We start from the raw sequence: 24,737 nt of genomic DNA, 5'->3' as shown, positions 1-24,737 counted from the left end.
ATCTTCTCTCGTGGTGAATAGACACTACCGGTCCAGAAATACAGAACCAACAAGCAAACAAACAAAACAAAAGCCGTTTGGAACCAAAATGTCGAAGTCGGACCCGTCGATCACACTCGTGAGGGTGGGTGGAGTGGCCAAGTGGAGAGGCCAGGTATGAATAGAGCAACTCTCGAGATAGACCCACTGCACCAACTTGGTAATCCAAAATTTAAAACTATTGATTTTGGTTACTACCTGGGAGAAAGCTAGGCGTACTAAGCATTTTCTCATGTATACTTTTTGATAGTTAAGCAATGGTGTGCCTTGAAATTGTAGTGTGCGAATAATTTTGGAGCACAGTAAGGATACTTTTGGTGCATGATACTGACTCTTTCCGCCCCTTCTTAAATGTCCATTACGATTTTACGTGTCATTTTTAACTGTCTATATCTTTCAACGCATATTCTTAAAAATATATAATATGGATATTGTTTGATAAATTTCAATTATTTCTATAAAACAATGATTTTAAAAACTACGTCGAAAGATATAAGCTATTTCAAATGACATGCAGAACTGTAGCAAACACTTAAAAAGGGACATAAAGAGTATATTTTTGCATTCGGTGTATTTTTTTTACTAATTAATGATATATTTTTATGGGATTAGTTACACCCGCAATCATTTTTGTGAAGTTCTTTTGGTAAACCTCAAAAAAAAATTATGCATCGTTATGGTTATTCCATCTGATTATTGTTAGGGGTGTTTACCAACCATCGAAATTTGCTTCAAAATTTAGAGATATTTGATTGAGCTGATTTTTTAGAACGATCTTAAATAATATACTTTAAGCAAAATAAACGGTTCCGATTATCTTTATGGGACCCAAAACGGATATTAAAATAACATGTATGGTTAGATACAGACCCTATGTGTATCCCGAGTTCGACTATGGGTACACCATTTTCTGTAAATCAAATACACAACGCGTTATATGGGACCTACCTCATAATCTTATACAAATGATTAGAGCCGCTCAATTTAGTCAAAATATATTTTCAAGGGATACTATATAAAAGGATCAGCTTGTAGGACAAATACACACGTGATATGCGAATATGAAACAATAAAGAAATCAACACACATAATTTAAGTGGTTCTTCAAAATCGGGTACGTCCACGGGAGCGAAAGCTATAGTTATTTCTTATTATTACTGCATAGGGTTTACATGGAGTATTTATATGTCACTCTATTCCTAACCCTAAATCCGGGTACAAAATTGTACTCACTTACAAGACTTTTAAATGTATATAAATTATTCAATGTATATTGGTTTAATGTGTGATTTTTACAAAGATCCTTAAAAAACACTTCAAACAAATTAATTGTCTCTGATAAAATACGTGTGAGATCTCGAGGTAAGTCCGATACAACGAAGTGTGTATTTGGTGTACTTCGTCAAATGATGTGACATAAATTTTAGGAAGGGAGAAACGGTCTAAATCTTGATCATGGGAAATTCAATGGCTCTGGATCATGAGAAATTCAATGGTTTGGATCTGCCCATAAACTTTCCCAGCATTCTCTGGCCCAAAACATGGTCTCATGATCAATTTCCTAGTTTTTACGCTTTTTGGCTGTCAAACGAAACAACAATTCTACGAACTGGGAATCGGGGTCTGTGCAGTCACGTTACAAGAGAGAGAGAGAGAGAGGAGAGATGGAGGAAGAACATGGACCCCCACCCGGATGGCAATTAAATTCCCACATGTTCATTTTCGAGGAAGAACAAATTGAAGAAAAAGATGGACCCCCACCTGGTTGTCAATCAATCCCTGTTAAACAAGAAGATGTTTATCTAGAAGAAGAAGAAGAAGATGATGATGATGATGATGATGATGATGATGGCCCACCACCTGACCGGCAATCAGTCCCTCAGCAGCCGCAACCACCGCCAACATTCCCACCAGCGATTTCTTCCGGTGAGTTTTCGTCGTCACCGGTTTACCTTGTTTCCTTGGATGTTTTCCAGACGTGAAATTCACCAGTTGGAGTCGATAAATAATAGAAGCTTCAAGCATGCAAAAATTGGTGTTGATCGGATGGCGTTTGATAATTAGTCGAATCACATTAATCTTGGAAACACACTGGATCGAAATCACTTTTTCAAGATAAATGCTTTCCGATCAACACTAGTTTTTGCATGGTTGAAGTACTCCACAAGATCTACATAATGTACGATTCCAGTCATCAATGTGGGAAGGGTATGGGCCTGAAAAAGGCAGAACTTGAGGGGAAGCTCCTCTCCCATTACTGGAGAGGAGCCGCTTCCATAATGTATGTAGGTAAATGTGTGATATTGTATCTGTAACATTCCGTAAATAGGGTGGGCAACGACGGTCAACTGTTAACTTTTGTTGTCTATTAATTCTTTGGGTGATGGAGGCTAAGTAGGGCAGGAAAAATTGGGGGTGGCTTATGCAGATACGAGTAGGGAACCGGTATTATCTGTGAAATAAACTTCGTTAGGAGGCAGAAATTAAATTTGTCAAAAGCTCTAAATGTTTAGCCTTCATAAATTTGAAAAATTGCGGAATGAATACTTCTATAATAGTAGTTATATAAAGGTACTTTGGCCAATAGCTTGGGGTGCCTGCCCGGCCGTCCCCCATTGGATAAACTTATACTGGAAATAATGGGGTTTGCTGTGTTGGGTTTTGGTTGGGAGGAAGAATCAGTTCAAGTTGAAAACAAAGGGATGTGGCCACTGTCTAAGGCCCCGTTCTGCTAAGATTATTAATTTTTAAATACTTATTTCCCACTTTACTTGCAATACCTTTAATTGAAAAAATAAGTACTTATTTCCCTTAGCGGAACGGATATACTTCGCCTGAAACAATGTAGGCAACTATTAGTGCTGGTAGTTGTGCCCATTTTCAGCTGTCTTAAGACTCTTAACAGCTTCGGCAGTTGTTGGGAATGCTCAGAACTCTAAGGTTGGGTGTGTGTGAAGAACAAGTGTCTTTGTGGTACCAAGTTGTCTTCTTGCGGAGATTTCTTCGTGGTACCGAGGTGCATGTTACTCGAGGGAGGATTGGGCAAGCCACCTTGACAAAACCTCTAGTCTAGAAACTATGCCACAGTAATCGGGGTTATGGAGGGGCCATGCCAGTAAGTAATTATCTCCCAGTAAACTACTCAATACTTAACAGTCTTAACTTCTATTTCCGTCTATGTATGGGCGTTATGGGCGGTGCTATCTTGCCGACTGCATTTTTGTTGAGACTACATAACCAGGTGAACATCTGTTATCTGCCTTTCCATTGGGTTTGAATAAATAGTGACATGGGCTATTCTAACTAGTTACTGTCGTCTGTCAGAAATATCTCTAGAAAGAAAATTCCATAGGAAATTTGGCAAGTTGCACAGTTGGTGGCCTATTTTCTGTATATTTTCTTGTGTCAGAACTGCATGTGTAGAGAGTATGTCAACACCTTCAAGGAAGCATATAAGTGCTTTTTTTGCTGTATGATAATTGGTTAGTTTGTAGATTTCGCTATCTTGTAATGTTGGTTCCCTGTGTAGGTCCTAGATCGGGTTGGCAATTATGTGAATGAGGCCAACGTCTTGTACAAAGCAATTTAGAACTTACGAGATTAGTTTCTCTATTTAGTCTATTTATAGAAAACTTTTACGGGTTTTTTTAGGTAAGTTCATTCATTAAGAAACAAACAAACCACAAGAAAGGATCAAGGGCATACCCTTGAAATCCAGATTACCAACAAAGAAAGCAAAACAACCACTAGGAACAAACAACCCAACAAATAGTATAAGACAAACCAACCTAGCAGAATAGGAAGAAAAAACCAGTACAGCTAGGGGAAAAAATAAAAAACCAAAGCTCACTACAGCCTAAAATTCTGTGAGGAACATTCCAAATAGCAGCTAGCGTTTGTTTTCATTCGAAGGCTCCTCTGCCCCCTAGTCTCACATTTTACATTGAAAATTCAACAAATCCTTTCACATTGCAAATTCAACAAATCCCCCCACCGCACCCAAAATAAAAACTAAAAAGGAAAACAAAGAACAGAAGAAGTAGAGAAAGAAACCGAGACAACAAACCTGAACTCTGCTTTTTTTGTTCAAAGAGCTAAGGCCATGCCTTACAATAGTCACCTTCTTTGGTGAAGGCAACAACATTTGAGTAAGACAAATTGTTTCCTTCTTGAAATCATAAGCTCCACCAATAATAGGCACATTATTCTCAGATTTCTCCGTGGAGGATGAACAGTCGAAGCTAACTTTGAATTGAACCAATTTGCAAGTAAAAGACAAAATATAAATTGTCAAAACAAGAACTAGGACTAAACTGTCAGTAAGAACAGCTTATTACGGCCTAAGCCCTTTCAGTTGGTGACACTGTGTATCTCCAAGTTGATTCTGCACCAATGGCTTTTTGCCTACATACTACTAAGTACTAACCAGAATATTAAAGGCCAATTTTCCTCTCTTAACTGTTTTTCATTAACAGATTGTTGTATAACATACTACAAGTTTTGACCATTTAATACTTACTAGCGAAGAGCACAACGTGCTCACACATCGTTCCGTACTCATTGCTCTTTGTATTGCTCAAGCTCTCACATTTTTTTCTCCACCATTGGATCCAGAATAAGAATCAGAATCAAATCCTTGGTTGATTCACTTTTTCTGCCTCTATCTCTCTTTTTAATGCTTACTACTCTCTCTGTGCCTCTGTTTGTTTCTCTCTCACTCTCAGTTGGTTTGAATTACGCATGTGGGGTGGAGAACCAGAATCTGAATCAAATCTTTATTTGATTCTCTGCAAGATTTTCAGAAGATTCTGATTTCTCCCTCCCTCACAAAATCCACTCTCTCCCTCTCCCTCCCTCACAAGATCTCACATGCAAGAGTTTTGGGAGAACGTACAAGAGTTGTCAGAGTGGTTTAATTAGAGATCTTGGGAGGATTCTAGCCATGTGCAACACAATAAACACAGGAGTTGGTCCAACTGATTTTACCAAATAAACCCCACGCCAAGGACAAAAAATCAAGAAACTAAAAAGGAAAAAAGGACACGGGGAAATCTTGAAAAGTCAAAAAAGTAAAATTTTAAAATTTGCTACAGTAAGTAAATAGTGCTCATAGGCCACCACCCAAAAGATGGGGAACGACCAAAATGCCCCCTTCAATCCTCCCCTCCCCCCCAACCAATCACTAATGGCAAGACCTAAGGGGGCATTTTCGGGAGAACCAGCCAAAAAGGAGTGGTCATCGCTTACATGCCAAAATAAGGCCAATCCTCCTTGAGGCAAGCAAGCATGGATGTTAGACAGATAACTAAAGAAAAAGCAAGCCCCTTTACACGCTGATTGGCATATCAAACAATTTATACGTCCATCTTTCGAGAAGCTTATAGACGTTATGGGCCAATACTATGTTGGTACCATTATTTGATTAAGCATTGTCACAAACAGGAGATTTGCTTTTTATAGCCTCCAGACCCGCAAAATTTATGTATTGTGATTACCAATGCATTAGCGAAGATGCCTAAAGCATAATCAACGGTTGCAATCATGCATGCTACAAACCCTTGAAACACTTTTGAGGTTGACTAGTTTTACAGACTCTCATCCACAACCACACTAAATATCATAGACGTACCCCCTAGCTACTAGAAAGCTACTTAAGTAAATATATAAAAACAGCACATTTCTCATTAATCTAACAGTAGACCGAATTTTGAAAACAAATTTGAAGGAAGTTGAGTGTAGAACCCAATTGGTTTATTCTTTTAGCATGTTGGGCTAGCAGCGAAAATTCGCAAATGGGTTCCTTCAATATATCAAGAAAGCTTCAGCACTAAAACATTCATATTATTGGAACCAATTATTCTTGATACTAATTTTAGTTCTAGGTTTGCCACACAAACATGTTAAGCGAAGAGTTAAGTTCTGTTTGTGTCTCAAAATAGAATTCAGCATTCAAACTTTCAACGTAATCTATAGTGAAAATCGCTGAACCCGTTGTTCTTCTGCACATTCCGACTGTGGGTTTACAATAAAAACGTGTTGTCTATCTCCAATGTGATGATATTTTAATTCCTTCAAACCAACAGAACTCAGAGATTACCAGTAGTCAGTCAGAGGGATGTTTGAACTTGAAGATTAGCATTGAATCCAATTTCTAGATGGACATGAGCACTAACTCTGAACCTTAGAGGAGCCCAACAACAAGGACAGACCATGGTTCTAAGTTTTCTGCTTTGGTTTGTTTCAGTTTTTTCAAATTTTGTTACGATTTTCGTATGATGTGATAATGTGTGTGGAGGTTCCAATGCAATTGGGTGTTTATGCAAGGAAGAGTAGATCAGTGGGCCACTTTCGTGTAATTGGATGGTGGAGATTTGAATTCTTGAGTTTCTTTTAAAAGTGATTGTTGGCCTTGGATTTTCCATCATGGATATCCTGCAAGGGAACAAAAGATTCTTGTCACTTTGTGGTTTTTTTTTATGGGATAGTTGAATTGAAGTCCTTAACCCACCTCCTACTTATGCATATATCCTAGTTGAATGGATGAATAATGTACACATCCTCAAGTTTAAAAAAACCCAGCATTGCCTTGTTTCAACTCCTATCCCCGTTTCCCAATCTATCACCTTAAAAACAGTTAAAAAAAACCTGTAGGTTTTTGGTTAAGAAGGATTTTATTACCAAAAAATGCATGGAATATAAGGAAAAAAAGGGCATACCCCAGATAAACCAACCAGCAAAACTGGAACAACCAGAAAACAACTAAACAAACTACATCAGAGCCTAACTACCAACTAGCTACAAAATTTCATCCTTTCACCCAACTCTCTCATTCATCCTTTCCATAGCGTCGAGGATAAAAGATGGTGAAACAAGAAGTTGATGAGGTGACAAACGAGGATTCACCATCCTCGAATCAATGTTCAAAATCTTGGAAATGTAAAAGAACACGAAAGATCGAAGATGCCACTTCCATCTTGGGCAAACTATACACTCGCTTTTTTGATAATTGTAATATTATTATGAACTTGTTTGAACAAATCGTAGTATGAAAATCTTGATTTTTTCGTAATTAAACCCTCGATCTATTGGGAATTTAAGTCTCATTATGCAATTGCTTGATTACTTTTCTTGTGGTTGATTTTGGAATGAAATGGTATATTCATTCAGTGATTGCGATCAACTTTGGAATAATGTTTCTTGTGGTTGTGATTGCGATTTATTGACTTTGAGAACAATGAGAAGTAATACAACTGCGAAAACATTGTTAATTCAATCAGTAATTATATATTTGTCCGATACGGGTAATGATCAATTTGGCATTGCTCATATTAGATTTGGTACTTCATGTTTTGGATGCTACAGTTAATGGTCAATTCGCTGGTAGAGTATTGGTTTTTGTATGGAAAATTTGACTATTAGTCATCACTGTTTACAACAGGGGTGACGCCACTTGGTAAGAATCAAGGAAGTAGACTGACACCAATATCAAGGAAGGGAAATGCAGCAACTGGCTCGGCATCGACAAAACGACGTTCGAAATCTTCAAAAGGAAAAAGTGCAACAAATCTTACAAAATCCAAGCCAATGAAGCAAAAAAAGTCAAGGGAGGTAGAAGTTCGTCCAACAGCTTACCGTTCGAGTCTAGGTGGAATCATGAATTTGATAAAGGAATTAAAACTGAGGGAGTGCCACAAGGAGGTGTTAAAAAGTACGCCTTTTTGGCGTTTGTTCGATGCAATCATCCAAGGCCGATTGACACCTAACCAATGTCGCAAAAGTGACAAATTGATCGTGAAAATAATAGAAGCATACGACCATGCAACACGGAAGTTCCGATTGGGAGGGAAATATGTTGGGCTGACAAGGAATGACATTGGCAACATATTTGGGATTTGTTCTGGCAAAGAAGCTGTTGGCTTGAAGTACGGATCTAGAGATGAGGTGAATATGGTAGCAAGAAGAAAACTCCATCACAAGAGGTTGACGACACCAACAATGAAAAAGTTGTTGGAAACCTATGTGCTGGGAAACGACACAGATGACATCAAGGACGTCGCAAGGCTGCTATGTCTATACGTATGCCACACCCTGTTTTTCCCTCATTCCACAACTGTAAAATGGGTGTACTTAGAGCGCATAGAAAACTTAGAAAAACTGATGGAGTATGATTGGTGTGGTGCCATTGCAAATGATCTAATGACTTCAATCAGGAAAAATCACCAACAGCCCAAGAAGGTGTCGGGATGTGTTGTGGCCCTACTGGTAACGTTAAAATGTGTTACATTCGTCATTAGTCTCTTTATGTACATAATTTTATGGACAAACTAACAACCTGTATATATGTTTGAAGTATTGGCTATGTGATCACACCAACGTAGTAGAGGCATTTCATACGGATGAGAATCTTGGATTCATAAGATGGAGTATTCCAACCATGCTATCAAAGTTTCGTACCATGTCGCTGGAGGATCTTCGTGACGATCAGGTGTGCATGATAAGTTGTTTATTCTTTCTTCTTCTTTTTTCTAATTTTGTGAGAGAAACAAGCTTAGCGCGACATTATGGTAAACTGGTAAATTTGTGTGTTGTTTCTTGGTAAATTAATGTACACGTGATATAGAATGTAAAATCTGGACGATAAATTTATGGTATTATGGTAAATTTGAGTTTTTCCTTGGTAAATCTAATGGACACGTGATATATCATGTAATTTTTGTTATGATAAACTTATGGTATTCTGCCATTCTGGTAAACTTGTGAGTTTTTTTGTGGTAAATCTAATGGACACGTGATATAAGATGTAAAATATGTCATGCTAAATTTATGGTATTCTGCTAAATTTGTGATTTTTTCCTGATAAATTTAATAAACACATGATATACCATGTAAAATCTATCATGATAAATTTATGATAAACTTATAACTTATTTTAACTGTACCCTATAACATTTCAACAATTGTGGCATGCGAAGGGCCCGTTTGGGAGCATAATTATTTTTGCATTTTCCATTTTGGAATGTGAGTTATTGGTTTTGGATTGTGGCCAGAATAAATTATGAATGTGGTAGAGTGTTTAAGAGATATGTGTAGAATAGATTTTGCAATAGAGTAGTTGTCATGCCCTCGATTTTAAACATAATAATATCTTTTTTGTAAATAAATAAATATCATCATCATCATCCCCATACGTAATACCCATAACAGACATGCCCATGTCATTCCACAAACCAATGTTTTTTCAAAATGTACATCCAAGGGATCATACCACTATATTCCATAAGTATCAAAAGAGAAAAGAATTTGAGTATCTTACTATCTTTACATTCCTCCTAAGTCGAAAGAATTAATAATAAGGTTACATTCTCATCTCAAAACGGGTTTTACACAAGATGACTAAGCAACTCTTCTATGTGAGCTTTCAAAAATGTTCTTCAATGCACATCACACACTCCATGCTTAGATCCTTGATTTGTACCTGAAAATGGAAGGGTTGAGCAAACACTCAGTAGGAAAATCTCCATCTAACTCTAAATGCATAAAAGATTACACATGCAAGGGAATTTTAACAATGAACGATGACTTTTTGAGTAAATCAAGAATACAAAGCACCATTACTAGTTTGAAACCAAAGAACTCACTCATACCCACGCCATTCTATCTAAACCTCGTGTTATCATCTATCGAATCCCTTTTTGAGTAAATCAAGAATACGAAGCACCATTACTAGTTTGAAACCCAGAACTCACTCACACCCACGCCATTCTATCTAAACCTCGTGTTATCATCTATCGAATCCCTTTTATCAACTTTCAACTAGAAATCTAACTTATAAATGCCAATGGAAACATTCGTCAACATATTGCACCTCAAAGTATCAGATATTTCATTTAAACTAAACAATTTACCAAATTAATATCCGAATGACAAACAACAATCATAGAAGTGTCCAAACCCAAGATGGGAACCATAGTTACCAATTACACATTTCCAATCGTTTTCTCAAGGTTAGCTCGTTACATCCAACATTGCACTTGGAGTCACCAAGGTTTATCCTGGGTCTATTTTCTAAGCTTTCACAATATACGCATAGTCCAAAACACCTAGTCTCAAAATCATTATGGAATCAAGAGCCTTGAAATGATGATTTCAAACCCATGAATATCCATAAAACGATCTGATTTTGATCTCAATACTTCACATAAATTTTCTAGCGACACACTGAACGGTGGACCTGGCAATAATCCGAGCATTTGGGATCTCGTGATATCCCCTGCCCCAGCATTTATATTGGGACCTCATGAAATCCGTTCCCCATATTGGGTTCCCACATTTTCGTATTTCAAACGGAATATTCAACGTTTACACTTCCTAGTTCTCCTTTCTCAACAATTAGACATCAATATCAACTCATCGTATCACCATGCATCAAATAGGCATTTTAAAGCTCAATCTCATGTAATTAGTCAAAACCATCCAATTTATACGAATCATGACCTTACAATCCACACCCCAAAGTTTCCCAGGTGCTACCGATAGGGCCCTAAATGGGCTACCTATAGCAAGACCAAACATTTTGGTTAGGTTGACTGGCTAGTGGTAGTGCCCCAAATGGGCTACCGGTAGAGGCTGGGTTTTCCAGCACGCGAACTCAGGTTTCGACAGGGTTCAACCGACAACGAAAACTGTGATCAAGCACCAAAATCTACACCAAATCAACACATAAACAAGTAGAGAGAGAGGAGAATTCCCTACCAAAGATCCAACCAAGCCCTAGATGTTCCAAGCTTGAAACCCACCAAGGAAACTCCCTCCAAGCTTGATCACGCGACTCCCAAGGTCTAGGTCACGAGGATATCTTGAATTTGTGTTGGGCTTTCATGGATTTGAAGTGTTAAAGAAGATTCAAGAGTGGGGGAGGGAGGGAGTGTGTGAGAGACGAGAGAGAGAACGTACTGGGAAGAAAAACAAATGGGGAAACAAATGTTCTCCTGGTCCAGATTTTTTTTTTATATAAATAGGTTAAATTGCACTTCACACCCCTCAACCACTAAAACACTTCATCAACTGCCATCACTAATATTCAATTTCACTTTGACCCCAAAACATTATCCACATTAATAGGCTCAATCACATATAAAAGTTAAAAGTTAAAAAATTTAAATGATGGGTCTCTATCGTAGTGTTTGGGAGGATAATGCTCAAAATAGATTATGAATGAGTATTTTGAGGATAATGCCCAAAATAGATTATGAATTTGGGAAGATAATCCAAAATGACAATGGAAAAGCTCCTCCAGGGCTGATTCTCAGATTGTGCCTCTAAAGTGTAGTTTTCATAATGCATTGTGAGAGAATTCATTCTCACAGTACACCTCCCAAACGGAAAAATTAGGAAAATGCACAATCACAATGCACAATCTCCCTCCCAAACAGGCCCTAATTATGCTTTGTAGTAGAGTTGGAAGTGACGAGATGATATCATTCATCATTTGAATTTGCAGATATTATTTCCGCGGTTTATTTGGATATACTAATAAATTTGTCATTCCTAATGACTTGTACATAGGTTGATCGGTACATAGAAGATGCACGGAATGGAGATGCAAGTGATAATGAATGCACCGAGAGTGTGTCTAGATGTGGAGGGGAAAATGATGTAGCTTTATCACTCATTCGGCTTGGTGAGGAAGTCCTGCCTTGTTCCGAGCACCATAAAGAAGTCCTACCTTGTTCTGATAGCCATAAAGAAGTACTGCCTTGTTCTGATAGCCATAAAGAAGTCCTGCCTTGTTCCGATACCGATAGCCATAAAGAAGTCCTGCCTTGTTCTGATAGCCATAAAGAAGTCCTGCCTTGTTCTGATAGCCATGGATGGGTATATGATTGTGACGATTCATCTGATTCAGATGCCTGTTATTATGCCAACAGCAGGATGAGTGGTAAAGACGCTGATGCAACAAACATTGGAAAGGATGTCGAGTGTCACAGAGTCGACAACAAGAAGGTGATAGAATCTGTAGGCAGAAGTGAAAACGTGGACAATTCGGCAAGAGAAGATGAGGAGAATACAAGTTTAATACGTGAACTCCGTCTTCAAGTATCAAAGAGGGATGAAGAGATCGAGGAGCTCGTTAGAAAAGGCAAGCAAAGAGAGGTCCAACATGCAGTGGCTATTGAGGTGAAAGATGCAGAGATTGCAGATTTAAACAAGTCAATCTTATACCTTCTTGATGAGAACGACCAGCTGTCGGCAGAATTGGATGAGATTCACAATATAACGCAGCGTCACATTTCAAACAGCCAAAACGTTTCCCCAAGAATCTGGATGAAGCGACTCAAAGGGAAGAGTAGAAGAGGTACCGAGGATCCGCAGTTTGCATGTAAAAGGAAAAAGCAGAAACTTACTAGTGAGGGTGAAAATGAAGAAGGACCGTCTGACAAGAATGTCATTAATGTAGACAATATACCACCGGGACCGGTGAGTTTACCCAATAAACCTGTACCCATCAAAAACCTCAGATCATATGGGGTACATTGCCTGCTGTCAACGGAGGACCAACAACGGATATCACAGATTTGGAGTGAAGCATATTCTAGGTAATTTGCATAAATATTCTTTTTTCCATTGAACTCCGCTTAACTTGGTTGTATTATGCAACCTTTAATCTCTTGTGCAAAACTTTGATTGTAGCACGTGCATATGGTCTGGGAGTGAAATGGGATCTAGCATCTATGTTGATGATATTCGGCAACTCATAGTTAATTCATCCATATCTGGCTCAGTAAGTGACTAACACATTTTTGTTTTTGCTGATAACCTCTTACATTTACAGTATCTTGGAACCGGTAATGTAGTATAGCGATTAACGACTAGTAGTACAGATAATGAGATTATGATAAACTAGACATGGTAAAATATAAATTCAAGATTATGATATATTATGGTTGATAGTATTAAAAATACTGGTATATTTGATGTTTGTTCACATGGTAAATGTAATAAATTTATCACATGATAAGTTTAATGCAAGTTGTTGATGGATTCATAAATGTACCATATCCAACAGCAGTTGCCGCACATATCCCAACTGACAGTTCAACTTTCATTAAAAATGTGGTGGCCAGTGGCCACAGGTTGTCTTATGACAGCGAGTATGATGATGAATGTTGTCTATTTTGTTAGGTAATCGATGCATATTCTGAAATCCTGATGCGGGATCAGTCCAAAATGGTTGGTGAGCTGCAGAGTAATGGCACCCAAATGACAAATGAGACATCGTATGTTTTCACGTGTGGTTTGTTGGTGAGTCTTGTCAATTTCATTACTTTGTTCTAGGAATAAAATTGTGTTCACTCACAATATGATTTCTTTAATGCAAATGCTTGTTGAAACCAGAGTACTATAATCCCCAAATCTCGAGAAGAACGTTTAAGACTTCTGGATAAGTGGATGCCGCGAGGTAGTGCCTTCCGTTACCTACACTTTCCGATTCTCCATGCGTACCATTGGACATTGCTTGTACTAGATAATGAGGAAGGTAGTTGGAAGTTTTATAACTCCAGACAGTCGAGGACCGGTGTGGACCGCTACTGTGAGCCAGCAACACAGCTGGTAAATTGCTAACATATACTATGGCTATAGTTTTTATAATATAACCTGACTGCAATACATTATAATCCAGAAAAGGCAGGTTGAAAGTTATTGGAAAAGCAAGACAAAGGGTCTGTTCATGACACATGAATGTAAACCGATCCAGCTCGTGGAAGATAGTCCCCAACAAGGACACTCTACGTGAGTTGTATTTCCCCTCACAACCACATAGTAGATGGACAAACCAATTAGTATTTTACCGTAAATTTCTATTATAATGTCCTACATTCGTTTTTTTTCCCCCCCTCCAGCCTGGACTGTGGGATCGTGGTTTGCTACATAATTCGTCAATACTTCCGGAATGAACCAATTTCAAGCCAACTACCAGAAGGAGGTTGCCAGAAGATGAGGTCAGACATACTACATGCGTTCCTAAGCGATGAAAACAATTCATGGAGCTTGGAAAGACAAATGAACGAAGATGATGAAATGAAATGCACAAATAGCTGCATCCAATGAAGCAGACATAAATCAGGACAAGTAGCATATGACTTGTGTTTAAATAGTGTTACTAACCCCGTTGGTTTTTAGAAACAATGAACTTTAGCATCATTTTTTGGGGAAAGAATAATGTTGTATGGTGTTTTTTAGTTGTGGGTTGTGAACCTACCGTAGGACTTGAATACTGGGTGTTATGCAATTGGCATTAGGTGTACAAATTGTGTTTCCTTTTTTGGTTTATGAATATGGTAACTTTATCAGGACTGGACACCAACAAGTTTATCTTATTTAGGGACATGGTTAATAAGCAATATTGATAGATTTGTCATGTGTTTTTTTTTTTTTTTTTGAACAATTCCAATAAATATATCAAGACTGTAAGGATTTTAAATTTACCATGATTTGATAAACTGAATTGTTACTAATTTACCATGGTAAAAGTAGCTGTAACTTGTTTGTGATAAACTAGAACTGTGGTTAACTTATTATTCTTCAGATTTATAATTTGGTATGATGTAATCATAATTTGTAATCTTACCACTAGTTATGGACGTCAAAATGATAAACTATGCAAGTACAATAGGATTCTGAAGTTGACCAACATTTACAATGATTTTCAATTTCGAAATGTATATATACCATTATTTATGTTAAAAGTGGTACATCTATCATACTGTCCCGAAATTGCAAATTTGTTATGCTTTTTCATAATGCAAATTCCTCATAACAGAATTAACCATAAATATTGTTATGAAACCGAATTTACCATAAAAGCTGTTTAAAAGCTATTACGGAACTTAATTTAAAACCATCACCAAAACAACGAGAACGTAAAATAAGAAGGGGATGAATTGTCAAAACATGAGTTGCTTCTTACAAATTAAAATATCAAAACAACTTGTTCCATCAAAATGATATTAACCAAACAAAATGTTTGTATTCCCGTTTTCTATACTTGTTCATAGGAGCGGAATAGGAGTGGGGCCGGGCATAACCGTGGAAGAACTGGGGCCGGCAGAGCCCTTCGGCCCTAGCGGTACACTCATGAAGCTACTGTGCAAAATAGCATTTAATCAAACTTGAAAAAAGGCTACTGGAAAGTGGAAACTGAAATTCGCCCCTTCACCTCCTGTGAATAGTCACTCCGTAGCTTCTCGGCATGATTTCCTACTATGGTTGCCCAACTTGTGGCATCTATCTCAGAGGGCAGTGAAAGTCTGATCGCTGCTACATATGCGGAAAGAAGGGGCACTAGCTATGCAAAACAGTGTCCAAATAAAGCAGCAAGAGACAAAATGGTGAACTCTTTGGCTCTCATTGATGATAATCTTGAAGATGCTGATGTAGAATCACTATTTTCTATCGACAATGAAGTAACAGATGAAGCAGTCCTTGCATTTACCTTTGATGATTCACCCAATTTGTGATAACTTCTCTCCTCTTGATGGTATCTGCTAAGTCCGAGGCCTCCCAAGAGGTTTTCTACTTAATTGGGGAGGATGACATCCTCAATGATGGAGCGCTCGAGCATCCACACAGTTAGTATTGGGGAGATCGAGAGTATGAGTATGAATCACGAAAAGTCAGCGCATAAAAATATGGAATCACTGGAAGTAATAACACCAACCGCATGTGAACATGGGAACCCATCCTGCTGCCATTTTTTGCAAGAAAAAAAATACGTCTACCAACATCCATAGTAACGGATGGATGCGAATGCACTTTGTACTTATCATTTCCAGCCTCGCTAACAACCTATAAGTCCTAGCCTCATTGAAGCAATCAGTCAACTTCTTATCCATCTCTGGACAGTTCTTACTACTGCACTTGCTTGCAACTTCTCGCCTCGTAGAAAATAGGTTCATTTTATCTTCACTCTAACACCATCCACCGGATTTTTAATTGGGAGGTAACGTTCATTCTTTTATCCATGCATTGAATGACTCAGGCACTCGTCTACATTAGCATACATCTGCCCGTACCACTTGCTTGGTAAGAAAGCATTGCTCGATTTTCACACTGCAAATGTGCTTGAAAACCGGTGACTACTTCTGCTATCATTTATCAAAAGTATCCATGTAGTGATGGCACGATTATGGGGCCGGAACATAAGCACATCTTACAAGCAAGTTCACCATTCTCTCTACAGAACTCAGTGTCCTGCCCAAATGAAATCTCAGATTCCCAGGTTCCAGTCGGAAATGAATGTCATCTCTCTTCTAGCTAGGGACGAGAATTAAGTGCAAATGCTGCAAGAACCATAACCAATTTTCTTGGTTCTACGAATAAATGACTGCTAAACAAAGTGGACTTATATCCCCGACCCAGATAAATAAATCGTGTTAGAACAAACAACGAACCAACAATTTTATCATGATAACAGTTTATTATATTTTCCTACTTAAGATATCTAGATATACAATGATTTATAACCTAATTACCCACAAAAAAAAAAAAAGATTTATAACCTCACAAAAAAAAAAATCCCATGTCCCATTTGATATAAATGGTATATTTATCATATTGTCCCTACACAAATTCTATGGTGTCGTAATATCATACCAAACTTCACGCACTGGAATTTATCATAATTATCGAATCGTCAAATGAAAAAAAATGATTGAGACATTAGATGAATCACACCTTGATTACCATTCTTTTCAGTTGTGCTAAGCAAGGTACCCTTTTGCCTAATTTTTAAGCGATTACCGTCAATGAAAGGGATGGACCGACAATATTTAAATCCCTGTATTCACTCCCAGAAATAACAAACAACCTCCTAAATTGTTTCGTTTCTTCGTCAACCTCTAGCACAATATGATTTCCAAGATTAATACTCTTCGTTGCACTGACATACCACCTCAGACTAAAAAAAAAACGATGTCAAAAAATCACCAAATACATCACCATTGGCCTTCTCAACTGCCCACCACGCCTAACGATGTCATGCCCAGTCCGTAATCCTTTCTTATGTCACTCACACATTTATCAACCTCTTCAAAGATTTGGCACGCATATTTTCAAGGATCAAAATGCTGGGTTGTTAGGTGTCCTCACAGCAACACCACACTTGCAGGGACTGTACCAGAATTTTTTTATACGAGGGGCCTGTCTACAGGCATTTACTGTAAATGTAATAAAGTTGAGTATATGACTATATGTATTTATGAGCCATTTGCTGAAAAGTTGAGGGGCCAAAATGAAAAATTTCCCGAATAAATAAGAAGAGACATGGGACAATGGGATTGGGAGCAAACTCTTTTTTTTTGGATGGCGACTATTGACAGCTTCGTATTTTCTCCTTTAGTCTCTTATATTTCGGTAAATAGTTATTGAAAATCATACATAACATTTTGGTAAATAGTTGTTGAAAACAAAATTATATTTCGGTAACTACATGTCAAAAATATGTTCAACTTCGGTAAACAACTGCCGAATATATATTTTGGGTAAATAGCTGTTAAAAAAATATTATATTTTGATAATTGTATACTGAAAATATATCTTAATTTCGATAACTAACTATTGAGTATAATTGAAAATTTTAACGGGCTAAGAAAGAAAATATGGGTTACCGATAGCCGGCTGTTTTTGGAACGGAGTTCAGCAAGAAGCCAAGAAGTGGAGAGTCGCGGACTGTGCAGTCATAGAAAACGAGAGAGAGAGAGAGAGTGGAGGGTAAGGAAGAAGAGTTGCAGGAAATGGAGGAAGAAGTGGAAGATGGACCCCCACCCGGATGGCAATCAAACCCACAAATCAAGCATGAAAAAACAGAGGAAATGGATGAAGAAGAAGACGGAGCCCCACCCGGATGGCAATCGCCAATCTTCAAAAAGAAAAAGGGTGAAGTTATTAAAGATGAAGAAGAAGAAGATGGACCCCCACCTGGTTTGCAATCAAACCCTATCAAACAAGAAGAAATTAAAAAAGAAGAAGAAATCGAAGAAGAAGATGAGCCTGCACCTGGTTGGCAACCGATTCCTGTCAAAGATGAAGAAATTAAAGAAGAAGAAGTAATGCAAGAAGAAGAAGAAGAAGATGATGGGCCTCCACCTGGGTGGCAACCAGTTCCTGTAAAAGAAGAAGAAATGGAAGAACGAGATGATGATGATGATGATGATGGGCCACCACCTGGGTGGCAATCAAACCCTATCAAAGATGAAGAAATTCAAGAAAAAGAAATTGAAGAAGAAGATGATGATGATGGACCCCCACCTGGGTGGCAATCAGTCCCTCCGCAGCTGCCCACCCCAGCACCACCTGGGCCTTCGCCGACACTCCCACCAGTAGCTCCACATCCGCTACCCAAACCTGCGATTGTTTCCGGTGAGCTTTCCTTGTTACCGATTTACCACTTGATATCTTCAAGTATTAATCGACCCAGCGGGTGGTTGGATTGATTGTATGCATGTATGTGGCTTAATATATGTGATGTCGTATGTACATGATGCAAATATGGAACTTTTCGATTTTCTTGTCTGTTGATGCTTTGGTTGATTGAGGCCAAGTAGGCCAGTGGAGGAGATGGCATTTAGGCAGATATGAGTAGGGAACCAGTATTGCCTGTGATTTAAAAGGACTCTCTTAGGGGTCAGGATAAATTTGTCAGAACCCTAAATGCCGGACCTATAATTTGAAAAGTCGAGAATAAAAGTGTTTTCCCTCCTACAATTTGGGGTGCAGCCTGGTCCTCCTCCCCCTTCGCAGGGTTGATCAATGGTTGGGAGGGAGAAACAGTTCACTTGGTCGCTATTCCAAGGGAGAACATAGGGATGTGGCCACTGGCCTCATCTACTTTGCCCAAATAACTGGGGGCATCAAGTACTGCTGTTAGTTGTGCCAATTTTCAGTTGTCTTCGCAGCTTCATTGGTGGTTGGGAATGGCAGAACTCCTAAGGGAAGTATGACGCGCAAGTGTCTTTGTGGTCCTGAGTTGTCTTCTTGTGAAGATTTCTCTGTGGTACAAGTTTGGGTGCATGTTACTCAAGGGAGGATTGGACAAGCCACCTTGATGAAACCTCTAACTCTGGAAACTATGCCACAGTAATGGGGTTATGGAGGGGCCATGCCCCTAAGTAATTATCTCTTAGCGAACTAACTCTATACTTTACTCCTATTTCAGTGTATGTATCTCTATATTAGCTTGGCAAGTCAATGGGCATTATGGGCGGTGCTATCTTGCTGACCACATTTCTGTTGAGACTACATAACCATGTGACAGATGAACAGCATTTCCATTGGGTTTGAATAAATGGTGACATGGACATATTTTAACTAGTTACTGTCGTCTGTCACAAATTTCTCAAGAAAGAAAATTGCATGAGAGATTTTGACAAGTTGCATAGTTGGTGGCCTGTTTTGCTGTACATTTTCTTGTGTCAAAACTGCATCTGTAGCGAGTAAATTCAACACCATTAAGAAAGCATATATTTGCTTTTTTGCTGTATGATAAGAGGTTAGTTTGTAGATGCTTGAGGTAACAAAGAATTTGAATGATAAATTAGTATAAGAGAGTTATCTTGCAAGGGGGGGAACTCGGTTCTGTCTGGAGAGCTTTTAAAAACTTTCCAAAATTAGTTGCTCGTAATTGTCTGTATTTGCACTTTTTTAGTTGAGTAATCCAAGATAATTCAGCTTGTGTGATGACATAAATGGACCAGTATATAGAGTGGTAAGATATTTTTTGTGGGTTGTGCTTTCTCCAGTTGAGTCTTCTAGGAAGGTGGTTAGGTTGAAAGTGCCCTTGAGCGTGGAGAAAGATTCTGCATACTTAGCACCCGTGTTAGTGCCAAACCCGGATCGTTGGGAGTCCGGGGAGGGCACTCCGACGCTCAAGTTAGAGAGAAGGAAAGCTTTGAATGTGTATGAAGGGATTTTGGAGAGAGAAAAGCATTACCTTATTTTGAGGGTGGAGCACTCCTTTTATAGACAAAGGTAGCTTGGAGCCTAATTCACATGTGAACACCACGCACTCAGTGATTGGATCCTATCACGAGCTCTGCCCTCCACTCGTTCGCCTAGATGGGTGGTGTCACGCCACCTTCCAACCACCTGTTAACTCTTAGCTGTCATGCCACCTGCCCCTCCTGCCCAACTCTACTTGACTTCCTCTCCAAGTCAGGGGACAGAGGTGGCTCGGTGGCAGACCGTTCTGCCGATTGGTAATGCCCGGCTCTGTTCGGGATGCTCTATCAGGTAACCTTTGGTCCGGCGGGACCTCGCTGGGCAGCAAGATGTCACCGAGCACGACAAACATACTAAAGCTCCGGTCTTTGGTTCTTACTTTGGCCGGACGAACTCAGCTCGGCAGTATGGGCGTCGGAGATATAATGAGCAGACTGTGCATTGCCGGTCAACCCCTGAGACCTTGGGTTTGACTGTATATTTAGAGTGACGTGGCTGTCCCCTGGGTCATTTCTCCGTGCCCGGCCACCACATTTTGCTCTTATGCTTATATTTTGTGGATTAGTTAATAGAATTAGATTGGATGTGAAGATCACAATATGATAAGATATCGTAGATGATACTCTATACAATATGTAATCTGACAGTTATTGACTTCTATTAGATTACAGGATATTTGTAATTTTCAAGTACATTTACGACAACGATTAGATAATATTTCACCAACAATTATAAGAGTTACTGAACAGTGTAGAGATATACTTATGTGTGTGTGTGGCTATGTGTGTCTATGTAAAAGGTAAGCTGTAAGCTAAGTAGTCTCTTTGTTGGGGGACATGACCTAGACGATATTTAGAACAAAAGTAGTCCAACAGCAAAAAAAGAAAAAAAAGAAAAGGAAATATGATCGCGGTCTTTCATAGTTTGTACTGTTCATTGTAAAATGCATTTATTTGTTCTTCTACATTTTCCAATATCTGTGGGCAATTTGTTTCATGTTCCTATAATTGTAATTTGTAAACGCGCCCATGGGTGGAGGTATGGTTGTTTTCAATGTTAGTCACCCTGTAGCTGTGTAAATTTTGCAGAGAAGAATCAAATGGTTTGTGGTTCTTGCCGCCGACTTCTTTCTTATCCTCGAGGAGCCAGGTTTGTACAATGCTCATGCTGCCGGACAGTCAATCTTGTTCTGGAAGGTATTACTCCTTATTCTTTATCCATTGGTCATATGGATTTCCAATAAGAACCCAAGTTCTCATTATTACGCTGTCTCAAAAGTTTGCAGAAGCATAGTTCATTTCTTATTTATCTACAACAGCTTGACTATCTTTTAGAAGATGGGAGTCACATCTATAGAATATTTCTGTGTTACGATTGTTCTTTTTCTTCTTTTTCTTTGTCCTCCTTCTCCATCCCTGTTTTTCTTTTTCCTCTGTACCATGTGTTGTCCATTGCTTTTGGGTGTCTTTAGGGGGTGGTGGAGTTACCACGTGTCCCTATTACTGATCATTCACATCTCTCCTCAATTTGGTAAAAGGGGCTTGAGGTCATTATCCCGAATCAGGCTGCAGCTGGTATGCGAATTCTCCACTTTGTTTTTGTCTACATATCAGTTGATCCAGGCTTTTGCTTATAGTAATTTTGTTTAGTCCAACATTGGTCATCCAAATGCCCCCTACAAGCAAACTAGTGACGGAAACAAGCACACCTTAAGTTAATTTGTCTAGTAATTTTTTAATTTTTGCTGATCAAAAAGAAAAACTTAGGTTGATTCCGGTGTTCTATTCAAATTTACTTATCAAAAAAAAAAAGTTCTACTTTTCAAATTTGAAGTGATGATATTGAGATCATGTAGAAATAGGAGGTAGACATGGATTTGAAACTATATCTGGAATCTTGTGTTTCCATAAGAAACGGAGGACCAAGAATAATGTGGATTCGCTTTTGGTATATTTGATCCTGTGCTAGTACCATATCAATGACCCACCACATATGTTGGAATAAATAGTTTAGACAAGACCCTAAAAAACTGCAATGATTACTATAGTTAGTACTTGTCCAATTGACCATACAAACACGACCTTGTTAAATTGAAGTCTCACATCTTAAGTAATTTTGCTACTTCAAATTTTATTATTGCCTATAGCAAACAAATGTTGGTTTTTACCCCTTCGTCTGTTCTTTTCAGAACACCAAGTTGGCCAAGTGAAGTGTGGGAGTTGTGCGGTGTTGCTGATGTACCCATATGGAGCACAGTCAGTTAAATGTTCCTCTTGCCGATTTGTGACAGAAATTAGAGTATGTAACATCCTTCCTTGACACCAGCGTATATGTTCTTTGTGCTGCTGACAATCTTTATGCAGTGTCTTGTGTCTGAGTGCTGTGAGTGTGCGTGTGTGTGTGTGTGTGTGTGTGTGGCCGCGGGGGGGTGGGGGGGGGGGGGGGTGTGTGGTGGGTAGAGGGTGGCGGGAGTTTCAACCGCCCTTTTTACAGGGGAGCCTTGTGCACTGATCATGTTCTTGTATATGTGTATGCATGTGTTAGTATTTCTTCTTTTTTTTAGCATGGAGAAATTATGTGTTATCTTGATTCCAGTCTTTTCGAGAATAACTGCCAAGAGCTTGAGTTGGAAAATGGACAACTGAAGTCATATAATTGCATGTGACCTATGCAGCTGTCCATTTGATAACTATATCTGTTCGTTATAGTATTTCGACAAATCTTAATGGTAGAGTTGTTGAATTCGCTTTATTCAGAAGGATCGAGAATTGCTGCCTAGTGTATCACTAAATGGATTTCTCTGTGAAGTAATTTACCTAGAGATGGACAATTGAAAAGCATTTTACTATCAATCATGCTCTTGATGTGAGAAATACATCCGAGATCTTCTCAGATGAAATGAAAACTGATTATTTGTGTTTCAACTTGGAGTGCCTATTTTCCCCTGATTTGTTTCATGTGTGTGTAGGTACACAACAAGCGGCCTCCTTTGTCCGTGCAACAGGGTCGGCCACCACCTCTTCCGAATCCAGTTCACTAGACTGTGTTTTCTTTCTGATAAGATGAGATTGGGATTCCAACCTGTAACATAAATTCTCCCAGTTCAAGTCTTTTTAAACAGCTCACATTATGAGGTGCTTTTTACTGCAATATTTTAGGACAACATTTGCCGTTCGAAAAAAGAACGTAGAGTAGCATGTTTCTAAGCAATTTGTTCCTGGCATGATTGTAACAGTAACTGTATTACCCAGTTTGTCTGATTGTAACAGTAACTGTATTACCCAGTTTGTCTGATTGTAACAGTAACTGTATTACCCAGTTTGTCTGAGATTTGTTGTGCAATGTTGATATGCCGAATGAGACCGATCCGAGGAGCCTGTATTGAGCTCCCTGTAGTGCGGTATCTGAGTCGTCTATTTCCACAATTGATGATTCAGATTCGCTGAAGCACTCTTGCCGGTCAAAGTTAACTCTTACAGGTAAAAATATCTGAATCATCGATTGTGGAAACAGACCGTCGGATGCCGCACTACAGGGAGCTCACTACAAGCTCCCGAGTCCAGAATGAGACATCCCCCGAGTCCAGAATGAGACATCCCGTTTATGCTGCTAACTAGCTACTATATTTTTTTCACCCAAAGTCTATTGAGAACTCTTTCAAATTGTAGAAGGCCTACATTAGTTGTTTAATGTTTACGTTATCGAAAGAGCAAGTTATTGCGTTATTCAACACTTAGGCCCACATATTCATGAAACTCAGAAGTAGGAAAGCACCAGGCATCGTCGTTGAAACTTATAACCCATATTTGTGAACCTGCCTAAATCCGTCCACTTATAACCCAACTCAATCCGCCCATATTGTATAATGGGTTTATATGAGTTGAACCCATATTTACATGGGTGTAGGTGGGTTGAAAAATGGGTTTAATATAGGCTAGAATTAAAAGGACCCAACTTTCTTTCTATCGCTTGTTTTGATTTACGACCGATTGTTGCGTGTCGGCTGCGCGCTTTGTGGAACATGAGAAAGCTAGTTTATTTGGATATCAAACTTCTTTCTTCTGATTCCTTCTACGGTTTTCTTTTACGGTAAATTATTTTTTTATTTTATTCTGCAAGGTAAAAGTTTTTTTACACTGTTCTTTTTAATAAGAACCAGCGAACTCTATATAATTGTGGAACAGGATTTTGACACGTGGGTGAAATCAACAAGTAGTGAAGGTATCATCGGTCCTTGATTGTGGTTTGCAAAACAGAGTATTTGTTTGAGACATTCAAGATAAAGCCCAAAAAGCCGATTGTTGGGATTTATCTTGAATATTACAAAAAAAATTAGGGTGAAAGTAAAAAAAAGTTACTATTTCGATTTTCTCGTCGAGACGAACTAATAGGGATAAAAAATTTGTCGCAAAACAAATAAATACAAAAAAATTTGAATAGAAACAAAAAAAGCCACTTGACTTTTTAATCCAAACCTAAGCGGTGGCTTCGGCGAATGCAACGAAGACTGAAACTGTACAATTAGTGCAATCATCGCTTTCCAAACAATTCTCTGATGCGGCCTCTGACTCCTCGTCGAAATTACGTTATTGTTTGGAAATGAAAAAAAAGAAGTAAAAACTTGATTTTTTAAAGTTTTTTTAGCCTCTAATTACTTCATTTTTATTCAAAAAAAGAGAGTTTTAATCATTAAATTTTATTTT

The 24,737-nt window shown here is 38.5% G+C and overlaps 3 protein-coding genes and 1 long non-coding RNA gene across 7 annotated transcripts in view; 3 read left to right on the top strand and 1 right to left on the bottom strand.

Annotated features, from left to right (window-relative positions):
• LOC131313642 (E3 ubiquitin-protein ligase RMA1H1-like) overlaps window positions 1-24,737 on the top strand; it is a 73,222-nt gene that overhangs the window by 21,073 nt on the left and 27,412 nt on the right. The window lies entirely within an intron of this gene.
• On the top strand, window positions 1,502-14,390 carry LOC131313636 (uncharacterized). Its single transcript, XM_058342054.1, has 9 exons — window positions 1,502-1,965; window positions 7,478-8,301; window positions 8,390-8,524; window positions 11,605-12,635; window positions 12,730-12,820; window positions 13,222-13,341; window positions 13,435-13,650; window positions 13,721-13,830; window positions 13,941-14,390. Exons 1-9 carry the CDS (start codon window positions 1,704-1,706, stop codon window positions 14,146-14,148), a joined length of 2,997 nt encoding a protein of 998 aa, XP_058198037.1. The 5' UTR covers window positions 1,502-1,703; the 3' UTR covers window positions 14,149-14,390.
• On the bottom strand, window positions 9,202-12,399 carry LOC131313645 (uncharacterized). Of its 4 annotated transcripts, none has more exons than XR_009196255.1 (4): window positions 12,262-12,399; window positions 10,792-11,948; window positions 10,534-10,592; window positions 9,202-9,514 (listed from the first exon to the last, which is right to left on the bottom strand). It is a non-coding gene; the product is annotated as an uncharacterized LOC131313645 (long non-coding RNA). The 4 variants fall into 4 exon arrangements; XR_009196257.1 differs by having other exon boundaries at window positions 10,539-10,592; XR_009196258.1 differs by having other exon boundaries at window positions 9,212-9,514; window positions 11,765-11,948.
• Window positions 17,384-23,321, top strand: LOC131313640 (uncharacterized). Its single transcript, XM_058342064.1, has 4 exons — window positions 17,384-18,456; window positions 21,123-21,230; window positions 22,223-22,332; window positions 23,003-23,321. Exons 1-4 carry the CDS (start codon window positions 17,832-17,834, stop codon window positions 23,072-23,074), a joined length of 915 nt encoding a protein of 304 aa, XP_058198047.1. The 5' UTR covers window positions 17,384-17,831; the 3' UTR covers window positions 23,075-23,321.

Source organism: Rhododendron vialii, chromosome 13a (assembly GCF_030253575.1).
Source record: "Rhododendron vialii isolate Sample 1 chromosome 13a, ASM3025357v1".
Lineage (NCBI taxonomy): Eukaryota > Viridiplantae > Streptophyta > Magnoliopsida > Ericales > Ericaceae > Rhododendron > Rhododendron vialii.
Note: the sequence above shows the minus strand (reverse complement) of the source record. Positions and strands in the feature narration are given on the sequence as shown.